This window comes from Lactuca virosa, chromosome 1, assembly GCF_052849685.1.
Source record: "Lactuca virosa cultivar CGN04683 chromosome 1, Lactuca_virosa_CGN04683_v6, whole genome shotgun sequence".
In the NCBI taxonomy this organism is placed as follows: Eukaryota; Viridiplantae; Streptophyta; class Magnoliopsida; order Asterales; family Asteraceae; genus Lactuca; species Lactuca virosa.
In genome coordinates this window covers 170,084,109-170,097,765 of record NC_136426.1, presented here as the reverse complement: position 1 = coordinate 170,097,765, position 13,657 = coordinate 170,084,109, and the positions used below count along the sequence as shown (strand labels likewise).

Here is a 13,657-nt window from a genome sequence, read left to right as displayed (position 1 = left end):
TGAAGCCCCGAGATGTAATTATTATTAGTATTTTAATGCCAAATGATATAAATTGGATTTCGGGAGTTAAAAGCATAATTATGGGGTTTAAATTTTAAAGACTTTTGAGGGTTAAGGGTTGTTTGGTATCTTTTGGACTTAGATTGGAAGGATTCTTGGATGCAAGGGGCTATATGGTAAATTTGGGACTTCAGTTGAAAGCTTTTTGGGATGGAGGGACCAATTATGTTAAAAGGGATAAAGTGTATTATGGAGCCGGGGGTTTAAGACTCTGTCCCGCTTTCCCTCGTCGCACCTCCAAACCCTAACCCTATCTCTAACTTCATCCGCCACCTTGCCAATCTCCAGCCGCCACCTCTCCGTTGAGAACCCGAATATCATTGTTGCACTGCCGACGACGAAGCTGGGAGCCATCCGCGAGGACCACCGAGAAGGAGCCGTTGAAGACCGTCGATGAAGCTGCGAACGTCCGTCGATGCTGAGCGTCGGGGCCACCGTGCCTCTGTTTTCTCCGGTAATGACAACCCTTCTCTCTCTATCTCTCTCTCTCTCTCTCTCTCTCTCTCTCTCTCTCTCTCTCGTTCTTCTGCCATTTCTCTCATGTCTATCGCCATCTCTTCCCTGATGGCTATCACCTTTTGATGAAATCCTTTATGTTCGCCGCAAATCACCATAAGAGTGGCGGTGATGTGTGTATTCTATGTGTATGTTCGTATTTCAGCCAATGATGTGATGTTTGTGCGTGTTTCAGTCGTCACCGTGGGAGTGTGTGGGTGAAAGGTTGGCTGGAAAACGCTAGAAGACCACCATGGCAGCCAACCATGGTGGTTGTCGCCGGGAAAGCTCTTCTGCCACCACTAACCACCGTGAAAGGTGGCTGCGGGCGTGTTGTGGTGTTTGTTCCCGGGTGTTGTGATGGTATAGGACTGCAGGAACATCTTTTGGCCGGAGATCTGAATCGCTCTGTCGGGTGGCGGTGTGCTTGCCTTGTTGAGTTTGAATCGCTTGGGGTGCTTGAAACCCTAATGGGCCTAGTGAAACCCTAATGGGCCCAATGAAGCCCTATTGGACCTAAAATCCCAAACATTAGACTGATGGGCCTTGTGAAAACCCTAATGGGTCTAATGGACCCTAATTGACCTACGGAAAACCCTAATGGGCTTAAGGACCTAGCTATTGGGCCTATTGGGCTAATTTGTGTTGGAAACCCTAATTAGGGTTTGGAAAACCCTAATGCAATGAAACCCTAATTTGGGGAATTAATCGGGGCACACGGGAATTATTTGATAACTTGAAATACTAAATAATAATCTTAGCAATAATAATCATTGGCAAAAATTAATCTTAGCAATATTGGAATTAATGGATTAAGTCCTTAGTGGATTAAGTCCTTAATGGGTTAAGTAGGAAACTTAACCCTAATCATCATTTTATGTGAAACCCTAATTTCACTTGGGCCTTAAGTTGGGCCTTTCTATTGGGTTTTGATGATTGGGATAATAATGGGCCATCCAGGAACAAGCAAATGGGCTAAAATAATTTAATGGGCCTAGGGTAAGGTCCGTGTAAGGGGTTTGGGCCTAATTTGGAAAATTGGACCATAGATGGGCCATTGTTTGGGCCTTAATGATTATATGATGTTGGGCCTTAGAATAAGACCATGTATAGGCCTGGGCCCAATTTGGAAAATTGGGCCATATGTTGGGCCTTGAGCCATAGTTGACCTTTGAGCCTTTGGATAGGGCCTTGAGTTTGAATCAAGCTAAGATAGGGGTAAAGTAGTCTTTTACCCCCAAGCATGGACTTATGATTTTGAGTTGGAACCCAATTATTAATTGGGTATTGTTTGATGTTGACAGTTCGGGAACCTATCAACCAACACTGGAGTTTTATTTGCGCGACTTCAGCAATCCCAGGTGAGTCTTCTCACCATACCCATGGGTCTAAGGCACCAAGGCTGGCCCATTTTGTGATTATGTTATATGTGTTGGTCATTATGTGATTTGATATGATATGTGATTTGTTATGATATATGATTGTGTGTTTTTGCATGGAAGATCCCCGGGGGAGCCCGTGGCATTGGATATAAGACCATGTGGGGTAGCCCATGGCATTCCTAGGTAAAGACCATGTAGGGGAGCCCATGGCATTGGATGTAAGACCATGTGGGGTAGCCTATGACAGTCCTAGGTAAAGACCATGTGGGGTAGCCCATGGCATTCTTACAGGTTTTATGTATGCATGGCTAATGTGATATATGTAGCTTTTATAGCTAATATGATATGTGGTATGCGGTAGAGATAGCTTGTACAGCTAAAGTGATATGTGTTATGTGGTAGAGATAGCTTTTATAGCTAATATGATATGTGTTATGTAGATTGTGTGTGGGGTATGCTCTGGGGAACTCACTAAGCTTCGTGCTTATGGTTTACAATTTTGGTTTCAGGTACTCGTTTTCAAAGGAAAGGAGCCGACTTGATCGCAACGCATCACACTATGTTTTCCGCACGTGAGATCGTTGGGATTACACTTTGATATGGTTTTATGATAATATGTTTTGATTATTGACACTTTGGTTTTGACATGAGATATTAATATGAACGTTTTTATACTGATGGTTTTATGTAATAACTTAACACAAATCGAAATTTTTGGTCTTGCATTTTGGGACGTTACAGATGCTCTTGACTAAGTTCATAAAGGCTTGTTTGATGATCTTAATCAGCTATACACATAATGGATTGGACCTATGTCAACCTGTTTTTATTTCAAACTTTAACATATAATATAAATAATTTTTTTAGACATAATTAAAGAAAGAAAATCTTACCTGAGGAATTGGTTGTACAATAAATATGTCAAGGTAAAAATACCCAGAAAGATAATGTAACACAGTTTTTCTAGGATGGTCAACCAATTATGGAGCACCTAGAACTCTTGATTCAGGTGAAAAGAATGCTAAAAGACATTAACAATGATTCAGTACCAGATAACCATTATAATACTATAATAACGAATTAAGATTATTAGATATGCAAGCAAATGGTCTATACATCATAGAAAACAAAATCATCTATCACAATATAAATTCATCGTAGATTATTGGAGGTGGTCTTGGTGGGTCAATGATTACATCTTCTTCTTCTGATTCTAGAAGTGTTTAATTTAAGTGAGGCATTTCATCGAATGGCTAGAATGCATAAATTTTCTTTATGAATAGATGGAAATCAGAACATGGAAAACGAAATTAAATAAAATCGACAATATAATTGTATAAAGCATGTAATATATATGTTCTTACCTTGGTCGATGCCTATACAGAGAAAGGTTGGAAGGCTAGTGAACAATGTTAAAGAATCTCAACATATAAGAACCAACATGTTCCTAGGAGGTAAGATGTCGAACCCTAGAATGGTGAAGAACATGTTAAACGCTAGAATGGTTACGAATGGTTGAAGAAATACGATGTAGGAGTTAAGATGTCGAGATATGGATTAAGCTTGTCGAACCCTAGAAGGAATCACCGACTCTTAGCAACTCTTCTGGAAGTGAAAGCTATGGCAGCCGCACCTCACACACAATGTGTGCGTGTCTTTTTCCTCCTCTTTTACGTTCTATGTGTCTTTGTTCCTAACTCGAAAAGAAATGGAGAGAAATCACCAACTCTTCTGCAAGTGAAAATTGTGTCTTGTTTTGTCCTTCGATCGTGAGAGAGAAATGGAGAGAAATTAAGCTAGCTAGGGTTGCAGGATGATCGAAAAGAAAAAAGCCCCAATTAATGTCCTGCGATTTTGTGGAATATAGTATATGGTCGACGCCCATTTGTGAAAAAATTATAAAGCGACATCGATCTACACGACACCCATTTTATTTAAGGTGCCCTCCGTGTTTATTTTTATTAGACACTAATTTGAGGGCACACAAAAATGCGTGTCTTAAATCCTTTAAATTTTAGGAGAGATGACATTAATTTTACGTCACACACTTTTGCGTATCGTAAATCCGTGCATATCATAAATTGTGTGTCATTAAAGGCCTGTTTTCTAGTAGTGTCTTCATCTAACGATGTTTTAGATAACATAGTATAGTCGGTCTTCTCCATACCTAATCGGGTATAACAATATGTTAACAACATTGAATCAAGCAATGCGCAACGTAAACAAAGAAGATATATATCCAAAGATAGTGTGAAGCGGCCCACTAACGCCATTATTTTTACGAGAATGCTATCTTTGAAGGACATTATTTCCGTCGACGGTTCCGGATGCACAAAGATTTGTTTATGCGTATTGTAGAAGGTGTGACTTCAATGTCAGAGTATATGAGGCAACCCCCGGATGCAAGAGGTACGTTAGGCTTCGATCCAATTCAAAAATGTATTGATGTATTGCGTATGTTAGCATATGCCACCCCCTGATGCACTAGACGAGAGTTTTAGGATGTCCGCACGTATCGCCCGAGAATGTTTTCATGAATTTTTCATAGCTGTTATGTCTTTGTATGGTCCACGATATTTGCGTCGTCCTACTGCTAGTGACATACAAAAGCTGTATGCTCATCATGGAAATGTGCATAGTTTGCCTGGGATGTTAGGAAGTTTAGATTGCATGCATTGGAAATGGAGTATGTGTCCTTGCATATCATGGACAATACACAAAGGGCAATTATCATTATCCCACGGTCGTACTTGAAGTTGTAGCCTCACAGGATTTATAGATCTGGCATGACTTTTTTGGTAGTGCCGGTTCGCTTAATGATATTAATATTCTCAATAACTCACCAATATTCAACAAGGTGTATAACGATACTGCCCCAGATTCTCCATTTGTACTCCGAGGAACGAAATACAAATTTGGGTACTATCTTGTGGATGGGATCTATCATGAGTTTTCTGTTTTTGTTAAAAGTCTGTCATGTCTGGATGTCAGAGGTCCAGATTTATGAAAGTTCAAGAAAAAAGCAAGAAAAGATATCGAACGAGCATTTTGAGCACTTAAAAAGCGTTGGCAGATAGTTGCAAGCATCCATGTTTCGTGATATTTCTATTATGACAGAGGTGATGTATACATGTATCATATTGCATAATATGATAATAGAACATGAAGGAAACACGATATGTGTATACGACGAGAATGAAGTCATCCCAGAGACACAACCACTAGAATATGATGGTCAAGAATGGATACAAAGAATGAGGATAATTCACAGTGCAATAATCCATACCGATCTTCACCACCATTTGACCGATCATCTTTGGACGATGGACAATCTTGATCTAAATATACTACCGGAAGACGAATTGGAAGGCTAATATTCGGAGGAAGACCTCTTGCTTTAGTGTGTTTTTTTATGAAACGTGTTTTAGTTATGAAGTGTGTTTTAGTTATGAAATGTGTTTTTTATGTAGTAAGTCGAGTTTCTGGGTTCGTGTCTGTCAGTGGTAAGTCATGTTGCCGTGGTTTGAGTTATTAAATTGTGTTTTTAGGTATTTTAAGTTTTAACTTATTGTAACTTTTTTAATTTAATATGAAAATTTTGTGTTTTAAAAAATATAATTGATATTATATTAATTTTTTGTGGTTTAAAAAATAAAATTTGTTTAATATTTTTACACAAAAAATGTTTATGTATTAAATAAAATAATTTAATTAAATTAGAAATGTTACGGCTCTCTACCAAATGCTAAGATTATGTTAAATGATAAAAAAAATTAATATAGAACTCCAAAACCCGTATTACACCTCCTTTTAGCCTTAAAAAGAAAAATAAAAAATAAAAAACTAATATTGGTTAACTCTTTTTAGCCTTATTTTGATATTTATTTGTCATAAAAGAAAAATAAAAATTAAAAAACTAATATTCGTTAACTACGCTACGACACTGCTGCTTCTTATATGCTCTCTTAAACAAAACCCTCGTCTAGGGTTTTTGGCAGTGACAACCAAATACGAGACATCATCAGGTACGTGTCTTCAATTTTCCTCAACAATTCTCGATTTCTATTACCTCATTATCATTCTCCATATGTAAATTCTCTTCGTTCGTGCTTTTCTTAACAACCCTAATATTCGATAAAAACTTGGTTTATTCTCATTCAATGATTTAGGGTTTTAGTCGTATTCCTTAGCTATTTTAGCTTTCTATGATATTAATTGAACTGAAATCAAGCAATTCATCCAAACAATCTTTAATCAGCTTTCTCACATATTTGATCGAGTTCTTAGATGTAAACGATCGGAATAACACAACAAAATGGTTAGTGTGGATTATTGTAGCTTGTAAGCGTCAATACATGAACATCTTGTAGATATATTATACATATGAACATCTTGGGGGTAAATTTCCAGTTAAATTGGTCCATGTTACAGAGGAATTTATAGGAGGAACTGGACTAAGAAAGCTACCATATAAAAGTTAAATTATTTTTTAAAATCTTATTTGTATTAACATGTTTTTAAAAGTTTATCTGTTTTAACATTCTTTGTTCATGATAAGTATATATATAATTTAATTTTTATGTTATTTGTATTTCTTATAAAGCAAGGTGCAACAAAGATGGTTAACCCTCACTTTGATGATACAATTAAGGTGATTGGAGTGGATGCAGATGGTAAAAAGTATGACAAAGGTATCTATCCAGCCAATGAAACTAGTCCTTAAACCAATATTCCAAAATCATTACAAGATTTTCTATTCATATTTCAAAGAAACATATTGTTTTTAGAGTTAAATGCAAGAATTGGCAATTTCCTTTTATTGATTTGTTTATCATATGATTCTATTTTCATTTCTTTCTATTATATAACATTGTACTTTAAGAATTCTACCAATATAAGCAATGTGATCCAAATACAAAGCAAGTAGAATTTTTTAAACATTGAAAGTATAATGTTGTAATCGTGGTAGCATTTCAAAGAAGTAGAGTTCTATAATACATAAATAAATGAAAGTACGTTGCTATTTCATGTAATAATACTTATCAAATAATTAAAACTTTTACCTTCAGTTTCACGTATTGAAGCACGAGGGGAGGAAACTGACATGCACATTGTGTTGGATGTGAATTCACAATTGTACCCTATGCATGCCGGAGAGAAATATCGGATGGTTTTGTCACAAACTTTAAATGAAGATGGCTCAGCTGTTACCACTCATACTCAAGTAAGCTATTATATAATGTTATTTGTACCGTCCTTCATTGGAAATTCGGACTCAGACTGATGTCAATACCAAAAAGATGGGACGGATTCAATTGACATAAGTCACAATCCCTGTCCCACCTTTTTGGTATTGACATCAGTCCAGTCGGTTTGAGTCAATGAGTCAATGTCTGAGATTGACTCGGACCAGGTGGGACTGGGATTGGGACTGATGTCAATGGACAAAATTTGTAGCTTTTACTTCACCCAAAGGTGAACACTTGGGACAGGGAATGAGAATGATGTCAATGGGATGAAAATTGCAATTTTCATCCTCGTGATATATTGTTTGAAAAAGACATAATTACATAAATGCCCTTCTCATCCTCGTTGCTAAAAATAGCCAATGACGTTTTTCTACTCCTGTTTAGTGTAACAAATACAGTCTTAATAACGAAGTCGATGTATTATAATTTAATGACAGGGAAGCAAGAAATCACTTGCTGACAGATTTGAGTATGTGATGCATGGGTTGTTATACAAGATCTCAGATGATAAGAACCAAAATGGTGATGCTGAAGTGTACGTATCTCATTACCTATGTTTCTTTGACATGATGGAACAGAACAAGTTGTACTGTGTTTGACATGCATTGGACTGGACCGGAACCAAAGTCAATGGGACAAAAATTACATTTTTTTTGGTTCCACCCGAAAAGGTCGAACAAAGTGGGACATAGACTCTCTCTCGATCTCATGTATGTGAAAAAGACGTAAATACCCTTCTCATCCTCGTCATTGAAGATGACCCTAGAAAGTTTGTCTAGTCATGTCAGTGTAAGAAACGTAGCCTTCGGCTACGTTTGTTACATTGGATGGGACTGGACTGGTCAAGCTTTCTAGGGTTATCTTCGATGGTGAGGATGAGAAGGGCATTTACGTCTTTTTCACTGACATGAGATCGAGTGCGAGTCCATGTCCCACCTTGTTCGACTTTTTTGGGTGGGACAAAAAATATGCAATTTTTGTCCCATTGACATTAGTTCTAGTCGCAGTCCAATGCATGTCAAACCCAGTACAACTTCTGTCCTATTTTTAAAGTTTTATGTCTGATCATCTTGGTGATGTGTATACGGATACAGGGCTGTGTACATATCATTTGGAGGGCTTCAACTGATGATGAAGGGGGCCCCTGTGAAGATGGGTAAATTTAAGGTGGATCAAAGGCTGTTTCTTCTTTTGCTCAAGGAGTAAATGTCAGTTGTTGGCTTTTTCTTGTAGATGAAAATGTTAGTTGTCATCTTGTTTTATTTATCGTGGCCTTTGTTCAGACTTGATGCCTATGCCTTAAAAATGGAATTACGTGTAAAACTCATTTAACAACTAAAAGCCACCATAATTTGTCATCTTTTCAGTTTAACCACCTAGAGAATTTTTTTTTTTTTTTTTTTTTTTTTTTTTTTTTTTTTTTTTTAACCACAAACTTTCCATTTTTTCAAAATTCATTGCAACCGAGTATAGTTAGTTTTGATTATAGATTGTCATTTTTTGGATTTAATCTAACCAGAATTTACTGTTAACCTAATAAACAATGCTACAATTACAATTACTCCAAACCATGTAAGGCGATTTCATTTCTTTACTTCAAGCTATAAAATAAAATGAAATTACGTCTAAAACTCATTTAACAACTAAAATGCACAATAATGTCATTTTTACAATTTAATCACCTAAGAAAAACTTGTTTTGATTTAACCACAAAAACTTTCTATTTTTTCAAAATGAATTGCAACCGAGTATAGTGAATTTTGATTATAGATTGTCATTTTTTTTATTTAATATAACTAGAATTTTTTCAACTTAAGGGTTCCTAACCTTTTTATTTGAACGCCTCCCTAAATAACATTGCCTTGTATATTTACAATAAAAAGTTCAAGGATATTTACTAGCAAGTTAGTTTTACAAATAACATGATATGATACAAACACTCAAGAGATATTAACTAAACTAACCATTATGAACAAGGTTTGTCAACCAAAATGACCAAATTTTGTGTATTGAGAAATTAATAATTTGTCCTAAATGAGTTATTCCAAACTAGATATGTCATTCTGGACCAATAAAAAGTATATAATGTGCATTTTTTTTCATTCTCACTATAAAAACTTTTAGATTATTTGTATTCATGTATGAAATGGCTATTTCAAAGGTTTGGTATTACTATTTTTCATTAAGATATCATATTTTAAATATTTTTATCATTAGCTAGGTTTCTTTAAAATTTTGGCATATTTGAGTAAAAAACGATTCATTTCTCAAAATTCCGGAATTGTTCATCGGATTTTATAGTTTTGATTCATATTGTAAAATAGTTTTTTTCATGTACGAAATCTAGAATGATCCGGAGTGTAGTTTTTTATTGGTCCAAAATGACCCATTCCAGACAAAATGATCATTTTCCATAATACAATAAACTTGGTCATATTTGTTAACAACATAGTTCGTAATGGTTATTTTAACATTCCATCTTAGATTAATTGTTTAGAACATGTTCCAACATACCCAATGGTAGCATTTTCAAAAATTGAGAACCGAAACTGGAACCACTTTCAATTGATCCCAATATTTAAGAGCCAAAATCAAAACAACTCACAACAGTCGCAGTTCAAGGATTGACAAGTTCCAAGACATTTATAGATATGAAGACGGGTGCTCACTTTTACTACTCAACCCTAATAGTGCAATTACATTCGTCCATTCTATCCTAAACCATCACAAACTCAACAATAACCAAAATTAAAACAACTAGCCTCAACACCCTTACCTTATTTGCATCGAACACCTTTTCCATGTTCCGCAATAGGGACATTGTTCATTAACTTCAAATGTTGTTCATAAACGAATGTCGAGTACCAATCATTATGTTACAAATAATTGGGTAGTTGAGGATCGATAAATTTGAACCTAATAGCAAGCTTGAGTTGCATTCTCATAAACAAAAGTATATATTACACACAATCAAGAAACAACAATAATTTGTACGGTATCAAGAAATAACATATCTTATAGTGACTTACAGAAACCTAAAAACGTATTCGTTGGTTCCAAATTCTCCACGAAGATCAACATTTCACTTGCAAATAAAATTGACATTTACTTCCATTTGAATGGTTAAATCGAAAATAAACAATCATCTACAATGGTTTTATAAAATTTTCAATATTAATATACTACATCAACAATATGACAAAATAGCAACAATACCATGTCATGGCGTATTTTTTTTTCACAATTTTTTGCAAAGTTTTTTTGTGGTTCAATAGTAGAACAATTCTCTAGGAACTTTTAGGTGACCAAACCAAAAAAGTGACCAACTACATGAGTTTTTATGAAATTTGCCCTACATTTAAAATTTCTTTAAACGGAAGGGTGAAAATGTAACTTTCACCTCAAATAAGTTGATTCCTTGTATAAAACAAAGAATGTCAAAAACATAAAATGTCAAAAACACTTATTGCTCAAACATCAAAGATTGATGTAACTACCAACTACAAAACTAATAAAAACGAACTCAATATCTTCTTCTTCTACCTTGGATGAATCTTCTTCTTCTTCACATGACAATTACAATTATTCAAACTCGATATACACCCAAGCTTCCTCTTCATCACCCTCCACACATTCACCTTACCCTTTTTCATTTTCATCTTCCCAAAATACCCTCTCTCAATCTCCTTCCTCATCGCCCCACATTCCTTCTCCAACTCCATCACCTTAAAACCCATCTTCTCCAATTCCACCACCGCCGCCCCATTCTCCGGCGACCTTTTTCCCGTGGTTCCGCCTTCCTCCGCCACTGCCACCTCCTTCGTTATCGTCTCCCGCAGCTGCAACTGCCCCACAAACAAAACCTGCACCGCCACCCTCACCGGAAGCCGCTCGTTCTGGGCGGCATGCTCACACGCCTCCGGCGACATCTTATTACAATCCAAAATCGAACAAATCTCTTCTCTTTCCGATTCTATCAAATACCGATGTTGATTTAAGTAAATATCAATCGCACGATAAATCCCATCTGAATTTCTCTGTGTTCCTTCAGATGCAGCAATCGACAATTCCGCTAGTGAAATAAACGAATCCTTTTTCAAATCGACATCATTCGCCACCTCCCCGAGAAAATCCTCAACAAGATCCGCCACAATTTCAAGCCCGGCCCGATTATCTTCCCCGGTGAAGTTATTATAAAAATGTTTCATGATTCTTCGAACGCATTCGGTGTCGTATTTCTCTTCTTTCGAATACCCTTGAGATGGAATTAGCAGATCATGAACTGTTGCTAAATCTAATTGTTTCCCAATTCGTAACTCAAATCCATCTCGACAATCGCTATTAGCTTCTAAAATGATCGCGTATTGAAGCAATTCGGATAGTAATTCACATGGAACAACCCCGCGATCATGAGGGAAAAGCTTTTCGATTGTTTCGATTGTGTCTCGTCTTGAATTTGAAGAAACACCTTCTGAAGAAGATGATGATTGATCGGATTCTTTCGGGTCAAAAAACACCCATCTTTTCGCGTATTGGTAGAGATTTGATGCGATGTAATTTGAACCCATTTTGCATTGAATCATTCCGCGGATTATTGGCTCGTAGAATTGAAGACGAAGTGTGGTCAAGCATAAATCTTGTTTGCCATCGAGAACAAAAAGTTGTCTCCTTGCATTTGGTTTGTACACATCGCCATTAAATCCATCTTCATCTTCATCAGAAAGAACTGGATTCTTAATTGGTTCGATCGGTTCTCCAAGATAAATCGGTTTGTTTAACGCTTTCGAGATGATTGAATCAACGCAAGCATCGATTAACCCTAGTTTTGTCGCTTGTTGAAGTACGATTTGATTTTCTGTGGCTTTCAAGGATCTGATCGATTCGTTCCAACCTGTTATGATTTGGTGTTCGAAGAATGATAGAGCTCGATTCAAAAGATTGTTGGGGCTGTGATTATCAGTCATACCCAAATAGCAAGCTAAACAAGAAATCGGAATTACGTTTTCTGGTGTGAAATTGACTTCAAAACCATAGCAGAATCTTGCCATGAGCTCAAAAATTTCAGGGGTTGTTGGGATATCGCAAACAAGATGAGAAAGATCTTCATCTGGGTTTTCTTTGAAAAGCTTACAGAGTTTTGATGATCTTGCAGCAAGAAGATCCTGCAATTTTCATGAAGAGATGTAAAGTTTGACTTTATTATGGTCAAAATACAAATTATTTAAAACTATGAAATTTTTGTCAATTCACCCATAATTTTTCAAGAATTTGTGAATTCAGTAAACTTCATAACATCTATTCCTATTATAGCATTACACATTGAAATAAGTGATTAGATTTTTCATGGTAAAATAAAGTAATAAAAGAATCTTGAAATTAAAAAATTGCTATAATTGGATTAAACATCAAAGTAAATTCTATAAGAGAAAGAAATAAAAGTGAGGTGCTAAAATGGAATTTCTTACCCGGTTCAAGTTATATGGAATTCCGGATATGGGGACCCGAACATCTTTGGAAAACGAATATCTCGACATCTTCTGAAAATCATATAACAAGTGTTAAAAAACTCAAATGAATAAAATAAATTAATGAAATTTTATGGATTTTGTGTAAAAGAAAGACACCCTTTCATGTATTTGTTACAAAAAAAGGCTGAATTTCTTGCTTCTGGAGCTAATTTAACCATCAAATAGTCAAAATTAGAATGTCAAGTGCATCCAATGCAATAAGAACATGAAGAACACGACTTCAATTACTAAAATCAAGATTACGTCTAAACTCATATCAATCAAAAACAAAACTGACAAAATCCGACATTCGGATCGCTTCTAAAATCCAAAATTTTGGGTTTTTGAACATCAATAAACCCCAATACAAAATCAAACGAAAAAAGTAAAAGGAAAGACGAAATTACTGATTCGATTGAAGTGTAAATAGCAACTCTCTGTGGTTTGTGTTCTTTGAAACCAAAGACGTGATAATGATGATGAGATTAAGGAACGTTGTCTTCTGAATTCGAAATTTAAAGTGACAAAGACTTGTACTTTTTTTGCATATGTAAGTGGAGATTTTGATTTGTTTTGTGGAAGCTTAAAACGGTCATCTACGTGGGTTTCGGTTGTATATAGAGGGCAAAATCAGATTTGTGAGAAAATCGAGGGAAGTCGTTATTGACTTATTTCATTAAGACCAATTCAGTGTAAACCTTGGGACCCACATGACAGCTAGTTTTGCCATGTGGACTTCACTGATATAAATATAGATAATAATTAATAAATAATCGAGACTATGTTAAATTGTTGTTTTTTTCCGGAATTGTGAACAATGATATATTTTTTATTGTTTTTGGAACGTTTTAAACATATGATTCAGATAAAGTTTTAAATCTTTTACAAGTTTGATCCGGGCACCCGAATGTCACAATCGATATGATTCTGCCACGTATTTTTAAAGTATGGTTGTCTAATTATT

General features: G+C 35.7%; 2 protein-coding genes across 2 annotated transcripts; one reads left to right on the top strand and one right to left on the bottom strand.

Moving 5' to 3' along the window:
• The first annotated feature begins 5,839 nt into the window (after positions 1-5,839).
• On the top strand, positions 5,840-8,544 carry LOC145161173 (DNA-directed RNA polymerases II, IV and V subunit 8B-like). Its single transcript, XM_079080663.1, has 5 exons — positions 5,840-5,962; positions 6,541-6,628; positions 7,007-7,161; positions 7,624-7,721; positions 8,281-8,544. Exons 2-5 carry the CDS (start codon positions 6,556-6,558, stop codon positions 8,390-8,392), a joined length of 438 nt encoding a protein of 145 aa, XP_078936789.1. The 5' UTR covers positions 5,840-5,962; positions 6,541-6,555; the 3' UTR covers positions 8,393-8,544.
• Positions 8,545-10,460: 1,916 nt separating this feature from the next.
• LOC145161166 (BTB/POZ domain-containing protein At5g17580-like) lies at positions 10,461-13,254 on the bottom strand. Its single transcript, XM_079080649.1, has 3 exons — positions 13,101-13,254; positions 12,652-12,723; positions 10,461-12,348 (listed from the first exon to the last, which is right to left on the bottom strand). The coding sequence occupies exons 2-3, from the start codon at positions 12,718-12,720 to the stop codon at positions 10,726-10,728; spliced, it is 1,692 nt and encodes a 563-aa protein (XP_078936775.1). The 5' UTR covers positions 12,721-12,723; positions 13,101-13,254; the 3' UTR covers positions 10,461-10,725.
• Positions 13,255-13,657: the final 403 nt, after the last annotated feature.

Bases quoted from the DNA above. Each gene is read 5' to 3' on its own strand.
- LOC145161173 (XM_079080663.1), top strand. From the start codon at position 6,556: ATGGTTAACCCTCACTTTGATGATACAATTAAGGTGATTGGAGTGGAT. The intron at 7,162-7,623 runs GTAAGCTATTAT...ATTTAATGACAG, and splicing joins CTGTTACCACTCATACTCAA to GGAAGCAAGAAATCACTTGC. The intron at 7,722-8,280 runs GTACGTATCTCA...ATACGGATACAG, and splicing joins CAAAATGGTGATGCTGAAGT to GGCTGTGTACATATCATTTG.
- LOC145161166 (XM_079080649.1), bottom strand. From the start codon at position 12,720: ATGTCGAGATATTCGTTTTCCAAAGATGTTCGGGTCCCCATATCCGGA. The intron at 12,349-12,651 runs GTAAGAAATTCC...TGAAAATTGCAG, and splicing joins TTCCATATAACTTGAACCGG to GATCTTCTTGCTGCAAGATC.